We start from the raw sequence: 21,332 nt of genomic DNA on the forward strand, positions 1-21,332 counted from the left end.
ATGTAGTAATAAATTAGTGCACAGTTTAGTGAATAGTGATTAGTTTAGTGTATTTAGTTTTAGTATAAGCTCTGTAAGTAATATACGCCGTGTGTATAAATTTACCGCACCGTTAAAAACTGTTTAAATAAATTAAAAAAAAAAAACGTTACAGCATCCGATATTTTTCATATAAAAAAAAGTTTTGATGTGAAATAAAGTGAGGGTTGCTAGTTTCAACTCCGTATGATGTAACAGGAATATTGAAAAATTATCCGTGGTTTGTCCTTTGCGAGTACACGAAAATTACAAAATTTCATATTTCTAGTTTTACTGAAATTTGAGAAAAGCAATAAAAACTCAATTTTTGCCCCCACCTTTTGAGGGTGATATCTCGAAAAGGAGGAGAAATTTTGTTAAAGGAAAGACCCATCTCAATTTCAAACGAGCAATCACTTCCTGAATTTTGACGTAAGAATTCAAAAACACCCTATTTATCAGCTTTTGAATTTAGTGTATTTATCGTTATTGTATTTATTTGTTCCCCTAAACATTATTTTATAGTGTGTTAAAATTAAAAAAATTGGATAGATTTGCTTTATCTTTTTATTTTGAGGTTAATTTATTCTGTATTCTACACTGTTTGGTTTATTGCACTACTGTGTCGAAAATTTCAGGTAGCTACTTTTCGAGTATTTCAAACAGAGGGTTATGCAGATAGGCTGAATGTAGATAAAGTGCTTGAATTAACTAAAACAATAAATTCGATCGCATTGGTTGGCGAAGACACCGATTTAATAGCATTACCATTATTCAAAGCAAACATTAGGTTATTTATCGTTATTGAATTCATTTATTCCCTCTATACATTATTTTATTGTCTTTTCCTTTCTAAAAATAAACAAAATGGATAGGCTTTATTTAGTAACCTTAGTCTTACTAATTAGTTTAGCAGTGTGTTAGATATTAGATTGAAAAAGAAGAAGATGATGACATAATAATTCGATATGCTTCAGGATTCACGTAACAAAGTTTTTAATAGAATGAAAACATTAAATAGTTCCCCTGTGAACTACTCTATTAATAAAAGAATCAAATGGAATGAAAAAAACATCAAAAACTAATATTTCCCTCCATACATTATTTTATTGTCTTTTCTTGTCTAAATTTAAACAAAATGGATCGACTTTTTTACCTTTTGTTCAAGTTTTATTTTATTTATTGTTATTGCATTTATTTATTCCCTCTATACATTATTTTATTGTCTTTTTCTCTCTACAACTGAACGAAATGGATAGAAGACTAATCGTTATTCATTCCATTTATAAAATTTCCATTGTCTTTTTTTTCCAAAAAATTAACAATCTAGATAGACTTGTAACGTTTTGTTGTGAAAAGGTGATAATAAAGGAAAAACGCCATTTGAAATATTCTTTATTGACACAAAGACGAAAATATTTATAAACCACAAACAAATAAAATACATTGGTCCTAATTTTTAAAAACAATACAGGGTGCGGCAGCATAACTTCCTTTTTTAAAAAATTCGCCATTTAGTCGGTAGATGTCGTAACGGAGTGCTAGTGGTCTCGTTCGAGAGGGGGGACTATAAAGTTTTGTCCCGGCACAGTTCAGTCGCCATCATGCGTTGGAACAGTGAGGAGCGTGCGTTTGCCGTTGAGGTTTACTTTTCGAGCGGATGTTCTGTGATCGCAACCCAGCGCGCCTTTCGGAATCGCTTTAATTTAGCCCCCTTGGCCCCTGTCCCGGACCGGAAATCAATTGTTACGTGGGTCACTACGTTCAGACAAACTGCAAGTGTGACAAGACGAAGAACTGGAGTCCCTCGGCCCATTAGATCACCGGAGAACATTGAGTTAGTTAGAACTTCAGTGTTGCGATCACCACGGCGTTCTGCGCGCAAACATGCGTTTGCCCTTGGACTTTCCGATCGTTCTGTGAGGAGAATACTTCATGACGATCTTCATTTTCATCCATACAAGATGGCAATTGTGCAGGAACTTTCTGAACGTGACTTCAATTCTCGGAGGAACGCGTGTGAGGTTTTGTGAGGACGCTATTGTTTTTTTTAGTGATGAAGCCCATTTTCATTTGTGTGGATCCGTAAACAAACAAAACATGCGCTACTGGGCTGATACCAATCCTCGACAATTGCATCAACGGCCTTTGCATTCACCTAAAGTCACAGTGTGGTGTGCAATTTACTCACGTGGAATTATTGGTCCCTGGTTCTTTGAGGAAAATGAAGTCACAGTGACAGTGAATTCGCACCGGTATGTAAACATGTTACAGGAATTTTTTTTTCCACGGCTAGATGAGTTGGACTTAGGGGACACTTGGTTCCAACAAGACGGAGCAACGGCACACACTTCAAGAACATCGATGGCTGTTTTGAGGGAACACTTCCCAGAGCGCCTTATCTCAATTAGGGGCGATTTGGAGTGGCCAGCCCGCTCTCCCGATTTGACCCCTTGTGATTATTTCCTATGGGGTTTTTTGAAATCCCGTGTGTATGTGAACCGTCCAAGGACCCTACAAGATTTGAAGACGAACATCCAGGAAGAAATTGCCAACATAACGCCTGCTATGCTGGCAAGAGTCATGACAAACGCCAGAAATCGGTTTACTCAGTGTATGGAGAATGGGGGACGTCACCTAACTGATTTGATCTTCAAAACTCAGTAAAACAAAACTTTATGTATGTGCCTGTATTATAAAAAACGAATAAAAATTTTCTGATTCATACAATAAGTTTTATTAACTTTTGAAAAAAGGAAGTTATGCTGCCGCACCCTGTAGTATCTTTGATGTTTTTGTCTAAGATATGGATCAGAAAATTGACTGTCACACCGTTTGCAAGCAAAATAATCCCTCTAGGCGTGTTTAGCATGTTTGTGTTGCTCCATATGCTCTACTTCTCTGAATAATCTGTCACAATAAGGGCATTTGATGATAAAATGTTCCTCTCTATAATGAACACCTCTATCTTCCTCAGTCGGAAAATAATAATCACAATAATTACATGGGAAATAATGTATGGCATCGCAATGCTGTTCCATGTGTTCTTCTTCTCTGAATAATCTATTACAATAAGGGCATTCAATGATTAAATGTTCATCTCTATCATGATCATCTCTATCTTCCTTAGTCGGAAAATAATAATCACAATAATTACATGGGAAATAATGTACGGCATCGCAATGCTGTTCCATGTGTTCTTCTCTGAATAATCTATTACAATAAGGGCATTCAATGATTAAATGTTCATCTCTATCATGATCATCTCTATCTTCCTTAGTCGGAAAATAATAATCACAATAATTACATGGGAAATAATGTACGGCATCGCAATGCTGTTCCATGTGTTCTTCTTCTCTGAATAATCTATTACAATAAGGGCATTTGATGATAAAATGTTCCTCTCTATAATGAACACCTCTATCTTCCTCAGTCGGAAAATAATAATCACAATAATTACATGGGAAATAATGTACGGCATCGCAATGCTGTTCCATATGTTGTATTTCTTTAAAACGCCTATCACAATACTCGCATTCGACAGGAAGGTGAACTGCAAAATAATGATTCGTCATATCTTTGTAAGTTTTATACCAGTCATCACAACATGGAAATGTGCAAGGAAAATAATGTTTGGCACGAAAATGTTGCAGATAATAATCGTCTTCTTTGAATGATCTATCATAACAGGGACAAAAAAACATATTTAATCCCTTTTATTGTTATCCTATAAGAAAAATACACATTAATAGTATGAAATATAAGTTCATTATAAATTATTTATTATTCGTTCCAAACATCCATTTTATATTTTTACTTTATTATTCATTAGAATCATAAAATAATTTTCAACAGTGTAAACAAATTAGTCAATTGTAGTATTTAATGTATTCGTCCATTATCATTTATTTAAAACAATTTGTGGTATCCCCAACAATAATAATGCTAATATCCTATTCTCTATATTTCAACACTCGTTATATTAGATTAAGATTATTTGTTAAACTAAATAGATCAGATCCATTTTTACTATATACGAGTAAGTCTACTCTAAATCATTCTACACCCACAGTGGAGGGACAGGATCACCCTCAAAGTCATAATATATAATAATGTTCTATAAAAAAAATCAAATAATTTATATCTCACAAGATATAACTAGAATCTGATTGAAATTTCAATTTCAATAGATAGTGACAACCTTTCTCCCCTGCCGATAAAATGTTTAAATATTTATAAAATATTTTTTGTAAACAATAATTTTGACTTCAAGGTTTTGTAAGTAAATACTTACTTTCTAATTAAATAACTTAGGTATCAAGGCTGATATAATTTGGAGCCCAAGAATTTCGTGGTAAATTAATTATTGTAGCAGTCTCTGAAAGGTCAAAACAACACCATTTAAAAACATAAAAACATTTATACTCCCCAGACCACCCTGGAAGAAGTTATGTCGTAACCCTTCTCAGTGTATAATTGTGAGTACGGCACTACACACCCAACAAACATAATGTTTTTCTGTTTAATATATATTATATTATTTGAATATATTTAATTATTAAATACTACTTACGTTCAAACAAATCGTTTATCAAACTGTTGTTGTCAAATTTAATAATAAATAAAGAACAATATACTATAAGATGTTGGAAAAAGAAGAATAACAGAAATCTACTCAGCAAAGAATACAATTAATTATCTACAAAACTGAGTCAATATTGTTAAAAATAATACTTTTCTGGTTTGTGTTTAATAATATAGGTATTAGTTTTTTTACTTTCTGGCCTACTGTTAAGATATATGAAAATAAAAAAAAGAAGAAGTCAGTTAGTGAGAATCATAGAGAATTATCGAGAATGATTCATCATTAAGGTTAAGATGAGATATTAATATGATTTGTATTGTACATGGAGTTGACAAATAAAAGTGTATAAGAAGGAAGACTATAAGTTAATTATTTAAAAAAACAACAAATATATTCTCAGAGAAGATAACTTATACATATTTTACGTTAGAAATAAAGCTGATTAATGAATATGTGTTGCAATGAGAATGCAAGGTCAACTGCATATCATTTATGATTCCAGTAATGAAATTACCATCTATTGCATTTTCTGTGAACTAAACATTATGGATGTCGGCCATTTTCATGCCTTAATAAAAAATAAATAAATAAGGGGTGATATCATAGATTACCTATATTTAGATGAATCTCGACAATATTATTTGTTCTAACCAAATTGATATCGACTGAGGACGTTATGAACTTAAGCTACTAATATAACATCCTTCATAAAATACTGGCAAATTTATGTTATTGAATATAATATTTTTCAATATGGCATATTTTCAAGATATTATATCACAAAAGATTAAATTTAGAGAACTATTAGGGAAAAAACTAAATATGGAAATTTATAAGTGTTATCTTGTAAGAAGAGACGTATTTAAATTATTTTGAGAACACTCATTTCGTTACTCAAGTAAAACGTAGACAAAAGTGCTTTTGAAAGTAATTTGATAATCCTTCAATTACCATAATAATCCAAACATAACGTGTTTGTATATATTACTAAGTTAAAAGTAAAACTTGAAGAAAAATATATATTTTTTTAAATAAAATATTTCATACAAAAATAGCTGATGAAAATGTTATATCTTAAGTAATTGTAATCAATTCATCAATAAAATTCAACACTTCAACTTCATATTACACCCCTTGCAGTTAATGTAACATAACAGTTCGATAAAATGCTAGCAGAATAGTCTCTGTTATGAAAATATACCTGTCATAAAATAACAAGTCACAGAAAACAAAACAGGTATTAACACCAAACGCTCAACATGCGCAGTATAGATAAAGTGTTTTGAACGAGAGAGAAAATAAATATTGTCGGCACCGTAACGTAGGGACGTTTTTTCCCATACCAAATGTCCATATAGGAGTATTACATACAGTGCTTTTCAGATAAAAGTATCCACCTTTAATAACTTTTGTAATACTGGTATTTAGAAAAAATCCAAACACACGTCAATTTATGTTGGAAGGGGCAAGCATTATGGCTTATTTAAACTTACTGGAAAAGCCACCCCCTCACCCCTAGCAGCATCCCCTTTATTTTTTTAAATTACTTGTCATATTTTTTATGTAAAATTTGGATACTCCTCTTTGAGCTGATTTCAAAAATGTATAATACTTGTAGGTTAAAGTGGTTAGTTTATGAGATAAACAATTTTTCTTTTAAGAGCACAAATTTTACTTATTATTTACTTTCACCTTATTTGCCTGTACTAAAATGGTTTGTACAACAGTTCAAACTCTTTAATCTTTTTAACTGTACTATTTATTCTACTTAAAAAATCCAAACAACAAAAAACTCTACTTTTTATTAAAGTTTGACATTGTCACTTAGAATTTGCAGTCACTATTGATAGTGTAATTTGATACATTATTTATTTTGTTTCTCTGAAATAGTTTACTCTTTGCAAGAAAGAATTGAAATTGTAGGTTTATACTACCAAAATAATAATTGTGCAAGAGCTGCTGCTAGAATATTTAACGAATTACATGACGGAAGACATGCAAATCATAAGTATGTAATTCAACTGATGGAGAAATTTACCACAACAGGGTCTGTTTGCAATAAAGTGCATAAGCGAGAGGGACTCGTAAATAACGAAGCAATCCAAGTGGCAATTTTAGGGCAAGTCAGCTTGGAGGCTCAACAACCCCAATCGTTGTCAACAATAAGTAGAGCGATCGGTGTTTCATCTTCTACAGTTTTCCGAGTTCTACATAAATTCAAGTACCACCCATACAAAGTTAAGTTGGTGCACGAGTTGAATGAAGATGATTTTGATCGTCGTCTAGAGTTTTGCGAATCAATGACGCAAATTATCAATAACAATCCACAATTGTTAAACAATATTTGCTTTTCTGATGAATGCTCATGGTCATTAAATGGCTTAGTAAGTAGGCATAATTGTAGATATTGGGCTGGAAGTGATCCACATATTATGCGTGAATTCCATACACAACATCCCCAAAAGTTAAACGTTTGGTGTGGTATCCTAGGTGACCACATTGTCGGACCTTTCTTCATCAACGGAAATTTAAATGGTGAATCATATCTTGAGTTACTCAGGGAAGGGGTTGACCCACGTATTACAACAATAATAGAAAATGATGATAACCTTTCCGAACATTTGCTGGTATTTCAACAAGACGGAGCTCCCCCACACTATGCTATGCATGTCCGACAATTTTTAAACGAAACATTCCCCGCTCGTTGGATAGGTAGAAGGGGGCAGATGATGGAGTGGCCACCTAGGTCGCCGGATTTAACACCCCTAGACTTCTTTTTATGGGGATATTTAAAAACAAAAGTTTATGCTACCCAACCAGAATCTCTGGATGATTTACGAGAGAGGATAGAAAATGAATGTGGACAATTAAATCCAGCCGTATTAAGCAATGTCAGAGAGGCATTTCAAAATAGATTATACCATTGTATGGAAGTGAATGGTACTCATTTTGAACACTTATTGTAACTTCATAATAAATAGGACAATTAAAGAGATTAACTGTGTTTGAACTGTTGTACAACCCATTTTAGTACAGGCAAATAAGGTGAAAGTAAATAATAAGTAAAATTTGTGCTCTTAAAAGAAAAATTGTTTATCTCATAAACTAACCACTTTAACCTACAAGTATTATACATTTTTGAAATCAGCTCAAAGAGGAGTATCCAAATTTTACATAAAAAATATGAAAAGTAATTTAAAAAAATAAAGGGGATGCTACTAGGGGTGAGGGGGTAGCTTTTCCAGTAAGTTTAAATAAGCCATAATGCTTGCCCCTTCCAACATAAATTGATGTGTTTTTGGATTTTTTCTAAATACCTGTATTACAAAAGTTATTAAAGGTGGATACTTTTATCTGAAAAGCACTGTATATGCGTTCAACATGTTTCCGATCGTTACCCTTACCGATAGTAGGGTCCGCTTGATGCTACTACCATTTGCAATTACCTTTAACACATTTCCAACTTTTATTGTTAAGCACCTGAAATCACAGTTGGTGTGCTTGGCATTTCAGATTAAGAATCGATTTCCCATCGATCTAACGAACTATCAAAATGAGCTGATGCCTAATTAAAAATGGCCACCGTGGGGGAAGCAATAAGCTTCTGTGTGCAGATTTATTTGATTTATGAAGTTATTTGTCGCTTTTTAGACCTCACTATTTTCATATTGCTGTGAAAAACCTTCTTTAAGATTTTTTATTTAATAAAGTGCGAAATTTCGTGATTTTTTTTCATCTATGCAGTGTTGTGCTTAGTGTAGTTAGGAGGTAAACAGAGTCTGAAAAGCGAGTTTTAACACACAATTTCAAATTTTTTGGACTATCAGACGGAAAAGTGGTCACAGGTATTTCCAGTAACTGTGGAAATCTAGGCCACGTATAACTCCATTCAGTTCGTTGGTTCAAATTAAATATGTGTGGTAGAAAATACTTATAACGTTAAAAATCCACAATGTACCTACACTTTTCCAGTTAATTCTTATTCGTTTACATTCACTAAACATACATATCACAGATCTAAACGAGTTTCATTATAATTAATCATTGAAAATTTCATATAAGGTGGGTTTGGCAACAAATCTGATAAGAAATAGAGTTGCTGTTGGTAAAACGCATCCATGAAATGCCAAATGTAGGCTTATACTCACCAGCCTTATTTGTTATATCGCCTATTTTATTTGTCTTCTTCATAAAGTAAAATAATGTTTTTATTTACATTACATTCTCAGAAGCCTGCTTTTTGTAGTGTAGTAAATTCTAGTTCTACTTCGGAAAGATACCCAAAACTTTACTTTATACTCAAGGAGGTGAAGATACAATTCTCTTAAAGGATTTAGTTCTAGTTTCTACTGCCCTAATCAATATTTACCCCCCAATTATTCCATATTCATCAGATTCCATATGTTTTGTATCTCTATTTCTGATTGGAAATTTAGCAAGTGAAGATCTACATTTTATTCTTGGAATAAATAGTCTATTGTCAGTAATGAAAAAAAATTTGGGTCACACCTGATCCAATGACGTCCGAAGCTTTTTCAATAAATATTAATTAATTTAAAGCCTAAAGCTATAAGTTTTTTTTATTCCTTTTAGTCGCCACTGGATTTTCAACCTTGTATTGCAACCTTACAAAGTACTTACTCATGTTTAAAAAAATTAATATCTTAACCTGAATACAACAGTTGAGCTTACTTGTAGATTGACTAAAAAATATTCAGTTTCATCTGAATTAGCTCTACTAAAATAGATGTAAAAATTATCTATGGAATCCCCATAATATCATAAAAAACAACTTTCACCACCGAAGAAAACATTGTTGACCCCATGATCAATTTTGGCGTAAATCAGCCGTTTTCCTAGATTATTCTATTGCCGTGATTTCCAAATTGGTTCAGCTGTACCTCAAGGGGTCCACAGAAAGCTTTACAATAGGTGTGTATGTAAATTTCCATAGTTAATTCGATTTTTTGACGAATTTGTGTGGTGATGTAAATGTATCAACTAATACTAGGGGCAATAGTGAATGGTTTTGGTTGAGCATTTATTTGTATATCATATACTATCGATAGTATGATATACTTTGTAATAATGTATTATTATTGGATATGATGTAGAAATTAACAACATAAGTTTAAAAGCTTTTATTAATTCTTTAAATAAATAAAAAAATATCTATAAAATTTGATCATACTTTAAAATAAATATACATTGCATATAACAGTCTATAGAATTTGAAAAGTACATGGATAAAAATTTGAATTCATGTCACATATTATGAGGTCAACAGAAATAGATCCCAGAAAATTTTTACCGGAAAGAAACAGAATCATTAGATTCCAATACACTGGGAAAAATTTAAAAATTGTTTATACGGACAGAATTAAAATTGAGCTAATAAATTGAATTACTAGTTGAAAGACACTGAAATGGTACTTGTAGTTCATGCAGATTTAAATTAAAATTGAACTTAGAGTTCCCCAACTTTAAACTTCTTGGTTTAATTCCTTAATTTTGTGAGGTTATGTACACAGAATACATTAGGTCAGTCGGCATTGGTGGTATTGTTTGGTTTACAACATCCTTATTCTTTGGTTGTGAAAATATTCGTATTTCATCGATTTCCGCCTTGTTTCATTTTTAAAACTGATATAAAAAAATAGGAAAAAGCAATGTCCTTCAGATGATGGAACACTGAAAGATAGTGTCGGAAGCTTTCCACATTTGTATGACAAAAAGGACCCATACAGGGTATTTCTATTGGTTTACCAGTAATTTATAATTATCTTTAATTACATAAATCAAAAAATTACCAACAAGAAAGTTTAGTTTAATGTTATTTTAATTTAGTTTTAATTTTGGTTGCATAAACCAAGCTTAAGTTGGAGTTTATAATTTTCATTAGAAATAAAAACTTGTGAATTAATTTTTTTGTACAAAGAAAAATAATATTCCTGAAATTTCAGTACTGTTACTAAAATGCATTTTATCAAAGAGGAAGATCTTTAGCCGAATAGTTCAGGTTATTTTCAAATTATATAGATTCAATTACTGGATATAAAAAAAGTAAAACTGGTTATAAATCAAGATTAATACTGAAATGTTAAAAGATTAACACTTAAAATATATTATTTGTTGTTGTATACACAACCTCTACTTACAGCTACCATTAAAACTAGTTTATTATTAGTTTATATCACATTTAGTAAATACTAAAAAAATAAATAGCTATGGGATATTAGGTATCTACATTCAATAAAATATCTTTATAGTTATCAATAAAATTCATTCTTACATACTATAGTTTGTAAACTATAACGAACAATTTAAAATGATCAATTTCCTAGTGAAACAAATTTTTTTCGGAAACAATATTCAGTAGTTAAAACAAAATTTAAATCAAAAGTAACGATTTGATCATGGTAATCACTCATCCCAGAACTGTACACTTTCTTTATTGGAATTGGTAGAATCCAGCATTCTACAGACTGCCTAGGGAGTTGACAAACAACCGGCAATTTGAAGGACGATCTATCGAAAGCCGGGAGTCTACCGACTACGTAGGGAGTTGACAGAAACTCTTACTAGCAGTCATTTGTTTAACAGCTAATATAAGAGAAAGTCTGTCGCGTTTTATTTTCATCGTAAATCGCTTTTAGTTCTGCCTCAAACCACTTTTTCTGCGAGTCGTGATCATAAGTGATTAGAAAATGGGTAGTGATTCAGTGAAACCAGATGAGTTTGAACACAAACTGAAAGATGCGTTAGGTTAGGTTAAAGTTTTATGAAAATAGTAATAGTAACGAAAAAAATGTATTAAGAAAATAGCTGCCCCTCTATATATAAACTTGACGAGAAAGATGTATTGTGAAAATTGAATTAGGGAAAATTGTTATGTTAGACATATATATATATATATATATATATATGCATCTAAATGATAAATTTTAACGATTCGACTTTTCTTTGGGTCTTTATTTGATAAAGACTTTGGCAATCAGAACAATAGAAAACTATGAAAAAAACAAATAACAGAAAACAAAAGTAAAATATGAGGTAGCCAAAGCGAAAAAAACGAATTGGATATACTTCGGTATTAAACCAGAATGTGACAGCAATAGAAACCAAAATAGTTTATTAAGTAACTGAAGTTTTTTCAACCCAGCAGGAATTCCAAAGTTGGTTTAGAAGAATGGCCTTCTATTACTTGTATTCACATTATTTATTTATAGAAATATTCTTGTCAGGGTTAATGTTAAAGGGGGTGTCAGATACTACTTCAAGTACTAAAGTTTACCCTACAAAAAGACTAATTTATAATTATTTCATCATTTTGTAACTTTTGGTGGGATTTGAGTTTCTTAAAATGCTCCTCCTAATATAAAAAAAATACTATAGTTCAAAATACTGTACATAACAGGAATAAAAAATCTGTTTAAATGGTCTACCATGTGAAATACAGATACATTGAGATTTTTTGGGGTTCTAATACCTACAATGCAAACGTATTTGACCATATAATGTTAAACATCCTAATGATTTCACTACAAATACAAGAATAACTTTTTCTTTTTACTGTCTTTCAATTACTTTTTTCCATATTTTCACTTCTTGTCTTTTTATTATATTTTCTTGAGCTTTACTTCAATTCCTTTTTTCTCGTTAACAATTCTTATTCTATAAATCCTTCTCATTTACGACTCTACTTAACTATCCTTTTCCTTGCATTCCTGTTATTCTTCACTTTCCTATTTTTTTTTTCTTTCGTTTTACTCTTTTTCAATCACTTTTCTTTACATTTTCATTTCTTCCCCTCGGTTCCTTTTTCTCATTCACTGAAATATCCTTTTTCTATAAATGCTTCTTTAACTTACTATCCTTCTTCTTTCTTTTCTTTTATTCCACTCTCCTGCTTCTTTTGTGACATTTTCTTCAACTTCATCTTTATCAGTCACCTTTTCTTTCCTTTTCAATCTTTCAATCATTTTTCTTTACATTTTCACTTCTTCCCTTTTTATTATACTTTCCACACCTTTATTTCAGTCGGTTCCTTTTTCTCATTCACTAAAATATCCTTTTTCTATAAATCATTCTCTAGTTTACTATCATTCTTCTTTCATTCATTTTATTCTTCACTTTCTTAGTTGTTTTCTTTTTTGCCATATTTTCTCCAATTTCATCTCTATCAGTTACTTTTTCTTATCTTTCTACTTATTTTTTAATTCTTATTCTTCACATAATCACTTCTCAGTCATTGCCTTCTTTATCATTCACTAAATTATCCTTTTTATCTCTTCCTTTTATTCTTCATTTTTTTTCCTTTTTCACCTTTCAAATTTGATTTATTCATTATATCACATACTTTCATCACTTTTTAATACTTTTCACAGTTTGCAAAGAAAAAATAAATCAAAATGAATGATGTAACAGGATTCATACACCTGTAAACGTATCCTTAATATTTTTAAGTAAATTCTCATTATTTAGAAAAATTTGTTTCACAAGTGAAATAAAAAAGGATCTAAATACAATTTTAAAAGATACGGTAACAAAAAAAGGACTAGAAACATTTAGATTTGAACCTATTTGTTAAAATATTAAAACGTACCTTTTAAAATTTGTGAAATTGAATTTAAGCTGATATTAATCTAGCATTAATCTGTGCCTCTTCTATGATCATGTTTATATCATTTCTTTCTTCATTTTCTGCTTCTTCTAACCACTGTTTTATTTCCGTCGCGTACATGTGACGTTGAAGGACCTCCCTGGTTCTTCTTCGTCTTCCTATATAAGCTACCACTCCCTTAACAAGTAAAATAAACCATTTATAAATATATAAAAAGAAAAATTAGAAAAAACTATAACTTACACCTACAACAAAGTCTGTTTGGAGTGATTCCAAAAGTCTTACTTCTTGCACTTGAGTTTGCAATGAATTCCAATCGACAATTACTTCTTCGTGTAGCATCAATTCCTCTGGAATAATTAATTATGTTATCGGAGAATTCGAGTATTCACATATCACAAAGATAGGGCAACATTTAAGGGTTTAAAAATGTATATTTTGATGGTATTGTATGAAAAATTATAAGTAAGTGATTATATTGAAGTGAGAGCTACAATAAAATAAGTAACCAAAATAACCTATCCTTCCCCAACAAGCTAAAATGCTTTAAGCTTGAGGTTATGAAAATAATATTAATAAATTTCAGTTTTAATTTTTGAATAAAAATTTAAATCGATATGTTATAGATGTTTGTTCGAAAATAAGAGGCTAAAGTGATGTTGACTCAAGCATTAATGCAAACGGCGAATCCACCACTATCTATCAAAAATATTTCAAACTTTCTTAAACATAGAAAAACTAAAAACTCTATGAATTAATAATTATCTATGATTTAGTTGTTTCAAGATGTTCATATGTTTTCCTGAATCCAACAAGATTTAATACACACAGCAGTCAACGTGTTAAAATACCAATTTTATTTTTATATATTTTTTATTTTCATTGTTACGTTTAATATTATTTAATAATTTGATGTTAACTTCCGCTAAAAAGCTCAATAAATGTAATTTCATGGCTATTTATTAATTTAGTCTCACTTAAGTTGAAATATACATGATATCTCAAAAGTTTCCAATATTAGAATTACTAAAAATTTGAGAATCGCTAAAAGATGATGAAAACTATATTTTTAAAAATTTAAACACCCTGCAAATGTAATTCATTTTCAACTTTAATTGTTTCCAGATATTTTACTATACTAGTTTAAAGCTTGTGGTTCCGTTTTGTAACTTTTGGTAAACCTTATATAATCACAAGCCTTCAAGACCAAAAAAACCCATGACTTTAGATCAAATCCAACATTAACTGGTTATTTCTATAGCTATATGAATAAAACTCACCATCTTTCTTGGAAGTTTGTTGTTTGTACTGTATCCTGAATCTGAACGCTTCCAATACGGACGCCACAACTATAGTCAAAACAACCATGGTGAATAAATAGAACAACATAAAATACAACCTAGAAAATTTGCTGGATACGGAAGCGTAAGCGTCCATAACAATAAACCAATTGTTAACCACAGTCAATTCGAACAAAGTAACTCCAGATATCAACAAATTTGAAAAGTTATTTAAATAATAGTAACCGATACCACTGGATGTACCATTAGATTTGTAGAAATCTTCAACGGTGGTATTCCTACAACGAAAATATTGGAATACATTTTTTTTAATTGGAAATAAATATACTTACACGCAACAATTTTTTAAATGGTAAGGAGAAAACAATTCCATACCGATTATAGCGAAAAAATAATACATAACCATCATAACTATACCAGTCGACCACATAAGTGGACTAAGTAGTACCAAAGTACCGAAAATGTCACGGTAACGTTTTTTGAGTTTAAATAATCTTAACAATCTGAAAAAATACGAAAATATATTAACAATATCTTAATAAACAGAGTCAGTACAAACCTTAATGGTCTCAATATAACAACTACGGTTAAACTAGGGATCATAGATAGTAAAACAGCACCGAAAAATGCTAAGAGCGTCACTGATAAATCGAAAATATTCCATCCGGATGATATGTATTCCGACCAACCCAAACCAATTATCTTAAGTATACTTTCCACTAAAAACACTGAAAAAAATTTTAAATTACAATAATTTTAGTTCGATATTCAAGTATTCACTAGAGGGTTTACCAAAAATTGTAATATAACATTTCAAATAAGTGAAAAAAAAAGAAAAAATCTCCCACAATTTAAATATCTTTTTAAGCCTGTCATAAAACTTTTAGGAAACTTCAAGACTTGAAAATTCATTATATTTTTTATCATATTGAATATAATTTGAAATGGAATATTAAAGAAATAATTTTAAATTGTTTTTCAAACTTAGTAAACTTAAAAACAATTCGAATCAAAGTAGATGGATAATACTTACATATCAAAAAAAGATAAGTGTCCCAAGAACCGCAAAATAGTTTCGCGCCTTCTTCTAAAGAATCCGAACTTTCCATAATTCTGATAAACATGGCAATACCGTTCGCTATTATCAAAATATCTAAAAAAAAACATTAAAATTCGAATTGAAAGAATAATTTACGTATAAAGATAATTGTAGCTTACAAATTATGTGTTCAAAAAATCTCCAAGTAACCAAACTCTTTGCAGCTCGACAGAATGTTCTCAGAGGTGGCCAAGCTGCCGAAAACCAAGGATCTAACGGCGTTTTATTTCTCCATTTCAATGTTAAAGAATCGTAAACATCCAAAAATTCTTCCTGTGTCAATTGACCAGTATTCGATTTGTTCAATTGGCGAAACATCAAAACTACATCCCTAAAACCTACAACACAGGATTAAAAATTACAAACTCGCGAGTATTTGTTTGAAAAACTCACGTGTTTTTGGCGAGTAGTATCGCATCAATCCGTGAAATTGTTTAAACCTGATATGATTCGGAGTTTGTTTACTAACAAGAAGTCTAAAGGCAAGTTTGCACGCTTGTCTTTTATGTAAAAGTAATTTTCGAAATTTATCCTTTTCAATTCCAGTGAAGGTTTCATAAACAACAGCAAGCATCTGAAAAGTTTATATCACTTAAAATATTGTTTGCGGTGCTAGTCCTACCCTGTTCTGTATAAATTGAAAACACATAAACAACAAATGATGTTTATATAAATTAATTTATATTTTATATAAATAATAGTGTGCTAAATGAAAATAAATTAGAATAAACTTGTGAAAAAATAAATAAATATCATATCAAACAAAAAGCAGGACCGTACTGGATCGAACGCTTCGAAAAACAATGTTACCAAACAACAGGAAGCGTCTGAAACTTTTATATTCCTTGAAATAGTGTTGTAATATTAGTTCGACCCTGTCCTGTTTAAATTGTGAACATATTGCCAACATTACAGCCATTAATACCACAATGTCAAAATAAATTAGAACCAACTTGTGAAAGAAAATAAATATTATATTAAACAAAAATCAGGACCGTACTGGATAGAACGCTTCGGAAAAAAAATGTTACTAAACAACAGGAAGCGTCTGAAACTTTTATATTCCTTGAAATACTATCTGTAATGCTAGTTCGGCCCTGTCCTGTTTAAATTGGGACCAGATTGCCAACATTACCACTATTAATGCCACAATGTCAGAATAAATGTTGGTAATACAAATTAATTTGTATGGTTCTGTTGATGAATTAAACAATAAGCAGGACCTTACTGCTATCTATGCCTCACACATTTTTATAATTATTTATAACTGATATTGGATGTTTCAATCAAATTCAAAATTGAACAAAAATCTAGAATGTCATATTATATATTTTTTTGAAAATGTCTCCAACACATACAAAAATATTTGAAAAAAAAAATTGGAGACTCAAATATCCTAAAATATTATATTTATTAATTTTTTGACATATTTGCAATAATTAGAGAAACAATTTAAAATTCACTTACCAAATTCATTAGTACATACAGTACAGTAGAAATGTAGGAGATGAAAAACGCAGCAGTCCATTTTGAAATTGCATAAGAAGGCATCATAACATCAGGAAAACTGTGGAGAAAATTTAATTTTAAAACCCAGACCTGTGCATAGTAATTGAAACGACAAACTCTTCAGTAATTATTTGGTCTAAATTTATATAGGGCTTAGCTGATGGCTTGTAACTAAACACTGTTCTAGTTAATTTTTACCTGTTTATAAATCAATATTTTATTTATCCTATCAAAAATCTCCAGAAAATCAAAATCATCTTCTGCAGCTTTTACTGCTGCTATTTTTTGAATTCTTCCAGCACAGTAAACCAAAATAATGTCTTGTTTATTATGAGAGCAGAGTCCATAATATTGTATAAAACCTATAGCTATAATTATTGTTTCTGCTGGGTTTTCCAATACAAAATTACCTGAATTATAGGTTAGAAACTAAAAATTAAACCAGTTTAAGCCCCCGATTTCGAGGGTTTAATTTAATGATAGTTAAAGACTTTTAAACTTGGTTTAACACACCGTACAATTAAAAAAACAGAATGAAGCCAGTATTAAAATTTAAGCCATTGTTAACCTTGCAGTGGCCATAACCAATTAACATATAAGCCTGGTATAATTTTTTAATAAAGTTTTTTAGAAAAGTAACTTCAACCAGATTAAGGAGGAGAAAATTTATAAGGCCTAGAGGCGCCAAAATGCTGAATCCGGCCCTGATTAAACCCTAATAAAATGTCTTTATGAATAAGAATCCTTCACAATATTAAATTTTAAACTATTTCAAACATTATTATGGTGATAAATAAAATAGAAGTTAAATTTGAAGCACAGTTTAAATTAGTTTCACATTTTTTGAAAACTGCCAATCTAAAAATAAAATTATATATGATTCAAGTTAATTAAGTGAAGAGAATATGTCATCTCTAAATTTGAGATTACAAGACAAAAATTTTTGTAAACAACTAACAATTGAAAGTCATCAGTTAAGTTCGATAAATGTTAAGATCAAAAAACTATTTTTTTCTCAAAAAAAGTAGTTCTACTGAAAAGAATGCTGTTAGATAGGTGTTTCTAAGTTACATAATTAATGGATCTGTCCATAAATAAATACCAGATCCATATTAAGAAGAAATATTCAAATAAATTCCAAGAAAAAATTGTTTTTTACTCACTTAGCTGTCGTCAATAGGACAAACATACTAACAAAACTATCCTCCAACGTCTTGAAATAAAGATTTGAGTCATGTCCACTAAACAGGAAATATCCTAACAAAGCGTACGAGCACACAAAAAACATCAACAGTCCCAACATATCGATAATCGGCGGGAGAGATTGTAATATTTGTCTAATGTATCGACGTACTCCACCGCAAGCTCTAGTATCCACTAAAAATATGGGTCTAAGCGCTCTAGTTACCCGAAAGTGTGAAGACTGACGTACTAGAACAGTTATCGCTTCCAGAACCATTATAGAAAGCGTGACACACTGAAAACAAAACCTGGAATATAATAAGTTTCTAATAATAACTTTCGTATCAATATACCTTAACCATTGTCCTTTTATGCTTCAAAATTGTTCTCCAGCCTATCCATCTTAATTTTAGCATCAACTCCACACCTATACCACCCAAGGCTACTAATTCTAATATACTGTGTATTCCAACAGGGAATTCAAAGTTATCCAATGATGGTTTTTCGACTAATGCTAAAAGTAGGAGGATCAAGGAAAATAATAGATCGAATCCATAATACCAGGAATTGTGCACTAAAAGATAGGCGGGAAGCGCAGCGGGGTGTCGCGGATGTGAGTCAAATTTTTCATTATTTGCACCTTCCTGAAAAAATAATAATCAACAAAGGTATTTAATGAATTAGGGAAAATATTCCAAAAAACGCTTACAAAATAAAAAAAACATGACTAGTAATTTTATAAATAAAAGTAAAATTACCTCTAAGAATATAGCAGCTTCGTGAAAATTCATTTCCCATTGATCCATATCACCTATGTCATCTCTGCTGAGACTTGATCTACTTCCCATTTCATCAAGTGGATCTGAAAAAAAATAATTAATAACAAACCGAAAAATTTATTAATAAAAATTAATTACGTAAAAACATGTTTTATTACCCAACCACCGAACCTTATAGAAGTTTAAAATCGTACGATTTATCAAAATGAGGGATTATATTTTAAGAACAATGATTTAAGTATATATAAATTCCTTACTCTATGTAAATTAAAGTTAGATCTTTTAATTACTAAGTAAACAAACTCGATATATTCATAACTGATAAGGTTTATCTAGTGCGAATAACTTACCGCTTTTATTTGAACCGTATGACACATTGTGGATATCTTCTGTAAATCTTTTGTACCCATCGTCATCAGGAGATCCTCTACTTGTGGAAGCCATTAAAACTTTCGCTACTGTCAAATACGCCTAGAGTTAGATCATCCCTATTTTCGTGGTGATAAAATGGTTGCATATATAAAAAATTATTGTAATTTTTTATTACTTTTATCATATAAAATTAAGGTGACCAAAATTTTCAAACACCAACCAAGATTTTGATCCGAAAAGTACTTTACATTATAAAGCGGAGTTTATTTGTAATCATACCCACGCAGAATATAATACCAATTTATTAGTTATATACAAAAAAACAAGTGACAAAAATAAAGTTTACGAATAAAAAAAACTTATTTAGAGAAAATATTGTAGAAAACTACTGATATTTATCAGAGGAATAAATAGCTTTTAGTACTTTTGAATTTATTTTGATGCTTTACTTCATATCAAAATTTGGATTAAACTTCTAAAGCAGGACATTTGGCTGTCCCTACAAGAATCTTGGGGACATGATAACACCTAAATCGCGACAGAAGAAAGTGGGATGTCTGGTCACCTTTTATAAAATCAGTTTAAAATACATACTAGGTAGGAAAAAGATCTAAAATCAAGTTAATCAAGCATATAAAGAGGTCTAAGAAGTAAAAAATATTATTATAATTTAAGGGTTGTATACAACTATGAATATTACGGAACATTTTATATAGATTATTTTTATTTATATTAAGTATACTTTTATAAAAAGCAGGTCGAATTATTCATTAAATTTCTTAGAAAAATGTGATTATAGATTGAATAGATATCAATTAATTATTTAATCCCTACAAATATATATATTTTTTACCAATTTTTTGTATGTAGAATTGCATAAGTAGTAGATATTTTAATTTTCTTGTAAAGAGTGTAAAACTATATCTTGTGCCCAAAGAAAATATTTCTTACCTTTGATGAACATGTTGAAAACTAATTATCTTCTTCAAATTTTACTGTCAATAAACCTTCGATTAAGCATTTAACCTGTTATGGTATTTGGACATGGATTATTAATTCGTTACGCTTTCATTGTTAAATAATTATTCTGCAACTTTAAGGTCTTTACTAATAAATGAAACGTAATATATCACTCTCTAATTGGTATGTATAAACAATATCGTTTTTTTCAATTCGAATAAATGTTAATAAAACGATAAGTATAAGATTGAATTATATTTGCTAAATATGTATAACTTTTTCATGGACCTGTATATTAATCAAATTATATTCCTCAAATATTTAATTAACAATTCCGGAATTTAATTTGTATAAAGGTGATTTTATTGATGTCGTATACAAAGTCCTAGCCAGAATCATAAGAAATAGATTAGGCAAATAATTGGGCGAGTATTGAGAGTAGCTTTAAAAAGGAGAAGTCAACTAATAATCAAATTTTCATACTAAATGCAATCCAGAACAATAACTATAACCAGGTATTAAACCTGAAACTTTTCTTTGTGGATTTAAAACAAGAGTATAAACACTGAATAATTGAAGACTACCGGAAAAGTTTTAAACAAAAAGAGGTTTGAACCTATCACCACTATCAACATTGCTGTTGTACTAGAAATGATCCTGAGTATTTGCATCTGAACCCATGATTTACAATAACATAAAACACTCCTACTCTTTGAAAAGATGGCAAAAGAATATGGACGTGTTAAGAAACGTGGTTCACAAAACCAATAATTCGTAATAAAAAAGGTTTTATTGCCTGTTACTAACAACAATAAAAGAAACATCTTAAAAGGCACACGTCGTGCGCATGAGCTCTTCTTCACATACAAGAGATCATGCGCTGTCTATCTGACGGTACACATGC

General features: G+C 30.4%; 2 protein-coding genes across 7 annotated transcripts; both read right to left on the bottom strand.

The window, feature by feature from the left end:
* Positions 1 to 1,396: 1,396 nt before the first annotated feature.
* On the bottom strand, positions 1,397 to 4,948 carry LOC130442703 (zinc finger protein 28-like). 4 transcript variants are annotated; one of them, XM_056777035.1, is made up of 3 exons: positions 4,592 to 4,942; positions 4,313 to 4,396; positions 1,397 to 3,745 (listed from the first exon to the last, which is right to left on the bottom strand). In XM_056777035.1, the coding sequence occupies exon 3, from the start codon at positions 3,720 to 3,722 to the stop codon at positions 2,874 to 2,876; it is 849 nt and encodes a 282-aa protein (XP_056633013.1). In that variant the 5' UTR covers positions 3,723 to 3,745; positions 4,313 to 4,396; positions 4,592 to 4,942; the 3' UTR covers positions 1,397 to 2,873. The 4 variants fall into 4 exon arrangements, with proteins under 4 accessions (XP_056633013.1, XP_056633016.1, XP_056633014.1 ...); XM_056777037.1 differs by having other exon boundaries at positions 1,405 to 3,571; XM_056777038.1 differs by lacking the exon at positions 4,313 to 4,396 and having other exon boundaries at positions 1,397 to 3,571; positions 4,592 to 4,948.
* A 4,787-nt stretch (positions 4,949 to 9,735) lies between these two features.
* On the bottom strand, positions 9,736 to 19,558 carry LOC130442834 (two pore calcium channel protein 1-like). 3 transcript variants are annotated; one of them, XM_056777196.1, is made up of 13 exons: positions 19,447 to 19,558; positions 19,076 to 19,179; positions 18,671 to 18,961; positions 18,299 to 18,612; positions 17,094 to 17,193; positions 16,020 to 16,200; positions 15,746 to 15,964; positions 15,561 to 15,680; positions 15,087 to 15,255; positions 14,860 to 15,030; positions 14,507 to 14,805; positions 13,470 to 13,576; positions 9,736 to 13,403 (listed from the first exon to the last, which is right to left on the bottom strand). In XM_056777196.1, the coding sequence occupies exons 1-13, from the start codon at positions 19,538 to 19,540 to the stop codon at positions 13,233 to 13,235; spliced, it is 2,340 nt and encodes a 779-aa protein (XP_056633174.1). In that variant the 5' UTR covers positions 19,541 to 19,558; the 3' UTR covers positions 9,736 to 13,232. The 3 variants fall into 3 exon arrangements, with proteins under 3 accessions (XP_056633174.1, XP_056633176.1, XP_056633175.1); XM_056777198.1 differs by lacking the exon at positions 19,447 to 19,558 and adding an exon at positions 19,354 to 19,439; XM_056777197.1 differs by lacking the exon at positions 19,447 to 19,558 and adding an exon at positions 19,235 to 19,358.
* Positions 19,559 to 21,332: the final 1,774 nt, after the last annotated feature.

This window comes from Diorhabda sublineata, chromosome 4, assembly GCF_026230105.1.
Source record: "Diorhabda sublineata isolate icDioSubl1.1 chromosome 4, icDioSubl1.1, whole genome shotgun sequence".
Classification (NCBI taxonomy): domain Eukaryota; kingdom Metazoa; phylum Arthropoda; class Insecta; order Coleoptera; family Chrysomelidae; genus Diorhabda; species Diorhabda sublineata.

Coding starts and splice junctions, on each gene's coding strand:
- LOC130442703 (XM_056777036.1), bottom strand. CDS start 3,722: ATGTTTTTTTGTCCCTGTTATGATAGATCATTCAAAGAAGACGATTAT.
- LOC130442834 (XM_056777196.1), bottom strand. CDS start 19,540: ATGGCTTCCACAAGTAGAGGATCTCCTGATGACGATGGGTACAAAAGA. Junction 17,194..18,298: donor GTCCTATTGACGACAGCTAA/GTGAGTAAAAAA, acceptor TTTTCTCCACAG/TTTTCCTGATGTTATGATGC. Junction 15,965..16,019: donor ATACTACTCGCCAAAAACAC/GTGAGTTTTTCA, acceptor CCTGTGTTGTAG/GTTTTAGGGATGTAGTTTTG.